Source organism: Bufo gargarizans, chromosome 8 (assembly GCF_014858855.1).
Source record: "Bufo gargarizans isolate SCDJY-AF-19 chromosome 8, ASM1485885v1, whole genome shotgun sequence".
Classification (NCBI taxonomy): Eukaryota; Metazoa; Chordata; class Amphibia; order Anura; family Bufonidae; genus Bufo; species Bufo gargarizans.
In genome coordinates, this window is record NC_058087.1 from 181,392,836 (window position 1) to 181,402,635 (window position 9,800).

General features: G+C 46.2%; 1 protein-coding gene across 3 annotated transcripts; it reads left to right on the forward strand.

The window, feature by feature from the left end:
• Nucleotides 1-47: 47 nt before the first annotated feature.
• LOC122945848 (hydroxyacylglutathione hydrolase-like protein) lies at nt 48-6,962 on the forward strand. Of its 3 annotated transcripts, none has more exons than XM_044305097.1 (9): nt 48-1,041; nt 1,367-1,480; nt 2,040-2,104; nt 2,984-3,101; nt 3,215-3,323; nt 3,607-3,710; nt 4,602-4,703; nt 4,938-5,017; nt 5,606-6,962. In XM_044305097.1, the coding sequence occupies exons 2-9, from the start codon at nt 1,376-1,378 to the stop codon at nt 5,772-5,774; spliced, it is 852 nt and encodes a 283-aa protein (XP_044161032.1). In that variant the 5' UTR covers nt 48-1,041; nt 1,367-1,375; the 3' UTR covers nt 5,775-6,962. The 3 variants fall into 3 exon arrangements, with proteins under 3 accessions (XP_044161032.1, XP_044161030.1, XP_044161031.1); XM_044305096.1 differs by having other exon boundaries at nt 53-483; XM_044305095.1 differs by having other exon boundaries at nt 50-1,480.
• The last annotated feature ends 2,838 nt before the right edge of the window (nt 6,963-9,800 follow it).

Genomic DNA, 9,800 nt, shown 5'->3' on the forward strand with positions numbered 1-9,800 from the left:
TCATCACGTTCTAGACAAGGTAGCCAATCCTGAAAAGAAGCTGACGGATCGGAAGCCAATCAATATTCAGGAGTAGCGATCCACAAGCGGCCATTGACGCTAAGGGCAAATGACCTCAAAGGAAGTGAAGTAAATTTCTGTATAGAAGACGCGCCATAAGCGTTCACAGTGATGAACTGACGCATAGGTGAACGCACAATGAAAACTCGCCACAAAATGTATACGGACTGGGAGAATTTCCCTGATTAAAGATGGCGGACGTGAGGTGAAAACTTTAATATCCCGGGGGCTGGGCACAAAGAACCAATAGAAGCCGAGGGGGAGATGCGTCATCAGCCAATCAGCTGTCTCCTGCCTTGATCTGTCAAAGTGACATTATCGCTGTATGTCGCCCGAGATAAAAGGTCCAAAGTCCAGGGGCTGCGTTCCAGGAGGGGAGAAGGGAGGAGAGACCACCGGGCACCGCCATTTACACTCTGACGGGTATTGCAGGCGTTCTGTGGCGGGGTGGGGAGAGTCACTGGTGACGTCACATGCCTGGTGCAGACTGACGGGCTCAGGGGGGAACCCCAGTCTACGGGGTGTCCTATGAGGGGGTTTTATTAGCGCCATCTAGTGGTCGTTATAGGAACTGTCAGATGCGCTTTGCATAGGCTTGCCTGTAGTTGCAAGGTATTGTGGGACTTGATGTGACCTTTGTGCTGTTGTGAGACTACAACTCCCATCATGCCGTGACAACCTGCATTCATAATTTATAAAAGACACTTGGGGGGGCCTTTCACCCATGCCGCCCTAGCTGTGTAGAGAAGCATACTTACCTGCTTCTCCTTTGGTCCCCCCGTTGCCGCTGACGCATTTTGAATCCCTCTGCAAACCATTGCCTGGCAGCAGCGGTGACGTGTCCTCCGTGTGTCACGTGACCCGATGATATGACACACGGGGGACACATCACTGCTGACCCCTGTCAAACAGGAAGTTTACCCGCGGGGACCGGAACGCGGCAGCGGCCTGAATGAGCTGAAACCCAGCGGCAGAGAGCAGGTAAGTATACTTCCCTCCGCAGGTCCAGCGACGTGGAGGGGTCTGGTGGACGAAAGGTCCTCGAAGGTGGACAACCCCCTTTTAAATATGCGTAAACCGTTGGTTAGTAACGTCCTTCTGAGCTGAGATATGATCTTGTAAAGTTCCAGGCCCAAAGCCTGAGGCTGCACTACTGAGAGAGTCTGGCTTCTGTCAGGCGCAGTATTGTCACAGAGGGATTTTGGATCCACACGGGGCCTCCATGACAATACCACGCCGTACACAGACTCTCTCAGTGGTGCAGCCTCGTGCTTTAGACCGTCATACGATGTGCCTTACCTTACAGCTGGCAGCCATGAAGGTGAAGGTGATTTCCGTCTTGGATGACAACTACATGTATCTCATCATAGAGGAACGCACAAGAGACGCCATTGCAGTGGACGCATCTGTTGCCAAAAAAGTAAGGAAAGTCCGAGATATACAAGGGCTAGAATCAGCGCGTGGCGGCCATTTTGTTGTAGTCTCTCTGCTTTCACTGAAGGACAGGCTAATGAGGTATATTTACCAGGGGCGCACGCGTGTGTGTGTATATATATATAATTAATTTTTTCATTCTATTCTATGCCCATTTTATATTAAAAGTCACCCGCTGCTTGTGAATGCTGGGAGCAGCCATTTTGTTGTGGACTTCAAGACTGTGTCGCCTCTCCTGACTTGTCTGTTTTAGTATATTACTTGTGATCCTCATGAAACAAAAAAGTAACTAAATTCTGGTTCATCTTTACTCACCTCCGTTATTCCACCTGTAATTGTATAAACATATGACAACGGGGTGTTACAGTTTCCCCTTACCCAAGCGGCGTATCCCTAAAACTGTCCTGCACTCTGCATCAGAATGCACAGGGAAACGCGCGCCAGTGGTTAATTCATATTGCTTGTCCAGGAGGAATAACAGAGGGACGTCACAATGCAGAACTCGATTCTCTAGGGGGATTGATATCTTCTTTTTCCACTTGCAGTTGTTGGACATCGTGCGGAAAGAGAATGTGAACCTGAAAGCCATACTGACCACCCACCACCACCTGTAAGTATGGCCGAGGGCAGCCATCCTGGATTTTTAGTAGAGGTAATATGGATGATTGGGGAATATGACCGCTTCCTGATGGAGCACCGAACCCAATTCAGTTAAGGGTTCACGCACATGAACGTATGTATTTTGCGGACCACAAAACACGGATCCGCAAAAAATACGGATGACGTCCGTGTGCATTCTGTATTTTGTGGAAAGGGGCAGCCGGCCCCTGATAAAACAGCCCTATCCTTGTTCGTAATGCGGAGAATAATAGGACATTTTCTATTTTTTTTGTGGAACGGACATAGGGAAACGGAACTTACGTTTTTGTTTTGCTGACCTATTGAAATGAATGGTTCCGCGTGAAAAACAGAATGGACACAGAAAAAAAAATGTTCGTGTGCATGAGCCCTTAAGGGGTGTAACGTATGGATTTGTTTTAGAGTCGGGCCTCTCGCACTGCACATTGCGGTCTGCAATGCACGGACACTGACCGCGGGCCAGCCACATGCGGATCGCGACCCGATTCACTTGAATGGGGTCCGCGATCCGTCCGTTCCGCAAAAAGATAGGACAAGTTCTATCTTTTTGCAGAATGGAAGCACGGAACGGAACACCACAGAAGCACTCCGTAGTGCTTCCTTTCCGTGGTTCTGTTCCGTACCGCATCTCCCGATTTGTGGACCCATTCAAGTGAATGGGTCCGCATCCATGATGCGGGATGCACACAGCCGGTGTCCCGTGTATTGCGGACCCGCCGTATGCGGGCCACAATATGGCCACGGGGGACACACGGTCGTGTGAAAGAAGCCTCAATGAGATCTGGATTTCAGATTCTCCAACCGCCGTGGAAAATCCGTAGTTTTTATGTTACACGATTCTTTCCTATAGAGACCATTCCCGGGGTAACGCAGACCTTGTACAGCAGTTTCCCGAACTGCCCGTCTACGGCACAGACGAACGGATCGGGGGATTAACCCACAGAGTCGTTCACAACCAAATGTTAAAGGTAACGGGAGTCCAGTCCTGATACATTGTAACAAACTGCAGCCGCGAGAAAGACGGACTAATTAGTCAGCACAAGATTCCCATCCTCTGAATGTAACTAAAATGTCTCCGCAGTTCGGGGACATCAATGTGAGGTGTCTGTTCACCCCGTGCCACACGTCGGGCCACGTCTGCTTCTACATGTGGGAGGATGGGTGCCCGGACGCCCCCGCTTTGTTTTCAGGTAATTTGGTGAATTCTTGTGCCCAGTCAGATCTCCAAGACGTCCAATCTGTGGTCAGGTCTAGGTGCTATACACTGTATAACCCAAGAAGCACTTACCTGTGGGTTGGTTGGAGCAGTGCTCTGCAGCTATTGCAGGACTATAACTCTCAGCATGCTGTGACGGCCACAGGGTAAAACTGCACGTTTTCCATAAACCATATTCTGCAGAGTTTCTACATGTGATTTTTGCATAAATGTTCACACCGTCGCCTGTCATTCTAATGTCTGATCTCCTCCTCCAGGTGACACCTTGTTTGTTGGAGGCTGCGGACAATTTTTTGAAGGGACAGCAGAACAGATGTACAAAAACCTGATCGAAACTCTGGGTTCACTGCCCCCCGAGACGGTATGTGACACAGAGACACAGGGATCGGCGTAAGTCTGCCAGAGCTGAAATCGTCCCAAGTTTCTTTCACACAGCTTCTATACAGATGTGCATTCTTGGGAGCAGTAGTTCCCATAATAGTGAGTGCAGCTCTGGAGTATAATACAGGATGTAACTCAGGATCCGTACAGGATAAGTAATGTAATGTATGTACACAGTGACTGCACCGGCAGAATAGTGAGTGCAGCTCTGGAGTATAATACAGGATGTAACTCCGGATCAGTACAGGATAAGTAATGTGATGTATGTACACAGTGACTGCATCAGCAGAATAGTGAGTGCAGCTCTGGAGTATAATACAGGATGTAACTCAGGATCAGTACAGAATAAGTAATGTAATGTATGTACACAGTGACTCCACCAGCAGAATAGTGAGTGCAGCTCTGGAGTATAATACAGGATGTAACTCAGGATCAGTACAGGATAAGTAATGTATGTACACAGTGACTGCACCAGCAGAATAGTGAGTGCAGCTCTGGAGTATAATACAGGATAAGTAATGTAATGTATGTACACAGTGACTCCACCAGCAGAATAGTGAGTGCAGCTCTGGAGTATAATACAGGATGTAACTCAGGATCAGTACAGGATAAGTAATGTAATGTATGTACACAGTGACTGCACCAGCAGAATAGTGAGTGCAGCTCTGGAGTATAATACAGGATGTAACTCAGGATCAGTATAGGATAAGTAATGTAATGTATGTACACAGTGACTCCACCAGCAGAATTGTGAGTGCAGCTCTGGAGTATAATACAGGATGTAACTCGGGATCAGTTGTTCATCTTTAACTACTGGCAGATGACACCATATATCATACGACATACCTGTTTATTCTCTGTTTCTCCATAGAAAGTGTTTTGTGGACATGAATACACTGTTCGGAACCTAAAATTTGCCCTAAAGGTGGAACCAGACAATGAGCATGTTAAGGAGAAGCTGTCCTGGGCCAAGGTGGGTATTTAACCTTGAGTATGTTGTAAACTAGGGCAGGTAGGTGTTTGTCCCCATAGAGATGGGTGTTTATATCCTTCACTCGCCATGAGTCCAGATCCTGCTGCTTCCTGCATTTGGCAATTACTCTTCTCGGCCGCCTTTATTAATCAGATTTTACTAAGAAAAACACTTGGGCGGAGGATCCCTTTAAACAACATTAAAGATGCATTTTACCTACTCGTTGTCTTCCAGGCTCGCGATGATGATGACATTCCCACCGTCCCCTCCAGCCTGGAGGAAGAGTTTCTTTATAACCCCTTCATGCGAGTAAGGTGAGCACTACAAATGAATGACGGACCATATTCATGTATAATGTTGAATAATCTGGAAAATGCTATAACTTTTCAGATTACTGAAATACTGTAGTTGTATTGATTGTCACAAAACCTAAGAGCCACTGGAAAAAGTCCTGTACAGCTTCTAAGACGTCCTAGGGACATTTAGGAAGCACCTAGTGAGGGGGTTCCTACGATCTTGCTTGAGAAGCCACTAGGGGGAGCTCACTACATATGGATTTATTATGGAGTGCAGTGGTGGTTATCGCCATCTAGTGGTGGCTGCAGGCAAGCACAGGGTTATCTTGTAAATGTATGACTGGAGCAGCAGGATTTAAAGCTCCGTATGAGAAAAACATAAACCTTTAACCCTTTTTAGATTATATAGAAGTACACTTACATCTTGCCATCGACACACGCAGAAACACCCCCTTTAAAAATACATTTACCCTTACCAAGTGCCATGCTGCTTCAGTTCATAGATGACACAGCTCCATTGATGTTAGGTGAGCTAGGGGCCCATGGGACATCGTCCAGAAATCAGGCCCCAACAATTATATAGACGTATATGACTTTCTTTTAAAGGGAAGAAGCAGTTCAGAAGTTCACAGGGAAGACCGACCCGATCGAGGTCATGAGAGTTTTAAGGAAAGAAAAGGACGAATTTAAGAAGCCGAAGGACCGACTGCCAATCCCAGCTCTCCTGGCCTATCAGTGGGGTCTCCTGAACCAGTCGGCGTCAGCACATGAATAGACATTGCATACCGACATAATATAAAGGTCACGGGACTTTACATTTGTCACGCCAAGGAGCCGTCTACATGGGGTTACATAGGACTGCAGGCAAATAGGTGAATGACAAATTCAGCTCTGCGCTATTCCACATGGGGGTGGTCTTGCCTCTTTACATCCCTAGAAATCACCCACGTAGCCTATGTCTCAGGCCGGCCATACATAAGATAGCTGTAGGTTGACGCCCCCATACATATGAACATCTGGCTGAGCATGCAGGTGGGAAGAAGGGAGTAAACACTGCCAGACCCCTCTGGTGGCAGCACCTTATCTTCCAAGTAGCAGTTGAAGTCCAGGAGCCCGGTCCTTATCTGCCCAAGCATCGGCCATCGTGGGACCCGTATACCCATTAGATGGTCAGCCGATCCCACTGAAATCGGCAGATTTGATCATTTCGCTGCAGTCCCATGTTAAAAAGCACCTGTCCTTACTCCTGACGTGTCAGTTTTAGTACCTACGTCTATCCTCTGTAATATAACAATGGTGGATGCTCTTTTCTTAGTTCACTGCATTGGGCCGATGCTCTGTTCTTCTTCCTCCCAGAATTTCAATAATAAATCAACAGCTGGGTTTTACCAGTTGAGGTGGCGTCCCTATTCAGCCCAATCTTGTCCAATTCGTGGTGAGGGAAGGGGCACACCTCTTTCAGAAAGGGAAACGGTAACACCCAGAATTCATACTTTTCTAGCAGGAATAACAGAGGAACGGCTCAGTGTAGAACACACGCTCCTAAATTTGGGGAATGCACGTATTTACTAAAACAGACCATTCCTCTTTAAACCAAAATGACATCGCCTTGGGAGAGTGCCAGGAGTTGTCCCAAATGACAAACTGAGCTCTGCTGGTTTGGAGACACTAATCGGGAGTAGCCGTACTCAGGGGTTTCTTATCATAGACGTGTGGATTAAGCCTGTATTAGACAGGCAGATAGTCTGCCAGATCATAGCGACGCTCTGGCAGTGTATGAGGGCTCATGCGCACAAACGTATTTTTGTCAGTTTGTTCAATTGCCTGTATGCGGAATCATTCACTTCAACGGGGCCACAAAAAAACGGAAATGACTCTTTGTGCATTCCGTGTTCTGCCAAAAAATAGAACATGTCCTATTATTGTCTTCATTACGGACAAGGATAGGACTGTTCTATTATGAGCCGGCTGTTCCGTTCCGCAAAATGCACACGGACGGTATCTGTTTTGTGGATCCGCAATTTGCAAACCGCAAAACAGCAGCGGTCATGTGCATAAGCCCCAATGCTGCCGCTGATTACCCGATGAACGTTCCACGGGCAATCTCAATCTTTCAACAGGTTTAAAAATCATCATTTGCCAGAGGCAGATCCCCATACTGTGGAGGAGATCGCTGCATGTAATAGCAGAGGTCTACCCTGCTGATGAGCGGGTGATTGCCGGGAAGGAACGCTTCCCTCCCGACAATCGCCTGCAAGATTGCAACATCCTATACAGCCTTCGAACCAGTTGTGCTTACCAAATGGTGCTTACGCAGGAATGTGACCCCCACTCCACCTTCTTAAGGCTAGATGCACACATTGCAGATTCTCATGCAGAAAAGCTGCAACGTAACACAGTACCAGCAAAGTTATGAGCTTTCACAAATCTCATGTGCATTTTCTTTCTTGTTTGTGCAGATTCTACACTTTTCAATGCAAGGGCGAGATCTGCGGCAAAACCGTACTAAAAATTGCAAATAAAACACATGCACTTTTTGGTGCGGAATTGCACAGAAATCTGCATGGAAATTCGTACAGAATTTCTGCAAGATGGCCGACACCTGTGTGCAGGTAGCCTTAGGCCTCTTTCAAACGATCGGATGCCGTGCGTGGAATCCGCTGCGTGAATGAGAGCCAAGCCCCGTTCCGGACAGCAGAGACACGGAGCATTAACATGACTGTGACCTATTTACTACAAAATCAGTGAGATAAAGTTGTCTCTGTGATTTTGTAGTAAAAAGATGTTAATGCTCAGTGTCTCTGCTGTCCGGGATGGGGCTTGGCTCTCTTTCACGCAGCGGATTCCATGCACAGCATCCGCTCGTGTGAAAGAGCCCTTAAAGGGACTAAATTTTTTAATGGGTTTCCAAGCAAAGATTTTTATGGCATTTCGACTGGATGTACCTTATTCTCAGTGTGTGGGTTATCTGGAGAAAAGTGCCAAAATATCGGCCTTTCTGGACTATAGGATGCCAAAAGGGAATCTCCCTTTATGTTCCTAAAAATGGGATTAAAGGGAACCTGTCACCGTGGTTTAGGGTATAGAGCTGAGGACATTGGTTGCTAGATGGCCGCTAGCACATCCACAATAACCAGTCCCCATAGCTCTATGTGCCTTTATTGTGGAAAAAACCCCGATTTTATACGTATGCAAATTAACCTGAGAGGAGTCCTGTCCCTGACTCATCTCAGGGTAATTTGCATATGTATCAAATCGTGTTTTTTCCACAATAAAAGCACACAGAGCTATGGGGACTGGGTATTGCGGATGTGCTAGCGGCTGATTTAGAAAAATCAGATTAATAGAGACACATCTGACTAGTTGCTATGGATACACTGCCTAACACCTACAGTATGGTGATGTCAGGCAGAACGTCTCTAGTAACTAGTCTTCGTCAGATTACTGGAGCCTTTAGGAGAAGGTTGAACCGAGGGAAGGGACAATGAGGATTTTGTTGTAGTAATCAGATTTTTCCTAAATGTACAGTAAGTGAGGAGCTGATTAAATTTTGCACTTTAGTTTTTGGCGAAGGGTTGGGGTTTAGAATGGGTAATCTAAGATAATGCATTAGTGATTTGTAGGTAAGGGATTGATAGATTGAAAATTTCGGCAGCTCAATGTACAGTGATTAGTTATTTTTTTTTTTTTTTTTACATATACTGCCATTAATAAATGTGTTTATCAGTGCATTTTTTTAAAGAAGCAGTTGTTAAACCCCCCCCCCCCCCCCCCCCCCCCCCCGTATGTAATACTTATATCCTGAGCATCATGCAAGTGTTTACTGTACCAGTTACTATATGTATGTCTTCAGGGTTACCTTTACAGGCATGTAACCTGAGAAAAACATTGTACATTTCCACAATAAAAAAGTCTTTCATTTTCTGCCATCGCATGATGTATTGATATTCATGTAAAGAACATTTCTCTCTAGAATTCAGCCACCCCTTTTGGACTGATTCAAAAGCTAACATTGTGCCTGCCTGCAGCCACCACCAGGGGGAGCTCACTGTGTTATTATTGAGTTCAATGTATACACAGTATGCAGTGAGCTCCCTCTAGTGGTGGCTGTAGGTAGTTATTCTTTAAATATAAGTCTGTGCTGTGGATGAGACTAAAGTTCCATCTGCTATAAAGATATAATGAAATATGAACGTCATTATAGGGAGGGTGTGCTCACTCAGAACTCCCTTCTTGGAGCCTAAATGTAGAACTTCTCCCTTTCTGGCAGACTCGAGCCGTCCAATTCTCTGAATGGCCACCATGTCATCCTATATTTCTCCTGTAGTGGCCGCTGCAGGGGGAAATGTGTGGCTTCCCCTGGCAAAATCAGCTTTTTATTGGGGCACTGGCAGTAAGGGACGTTGTCGGCAGCCCTCTAGTACCCGGCTCGCCCTTCATATACGGGTAGCACAGGTTGAATACATTTCTGCCGGATGCAACGGTTCAGTTTCCCCTCTATATTTACGAAAGGAAAAGCTTCTAAAACATCCAAAATTGGCGCCAGTGCAAGACACGAAACAGGGACTCCGAGTCTATACATGGTGCCCATGAACAGATTTGGGATGCTGGTGAAGCTTTTCCTGTATAAATGTGATTTCCTATGGACGGAACAATTACAAAAAATAAATTTAAAGAGTTGCAAATATTTTATTACCTTTTTGGTGGAAGAAAACACAATGCAACACAGATCGACATCAATATACAATCAGAGGTAGTCATGGAGATTTAAAGGGCACTTCTTACATACACACTGTGGACA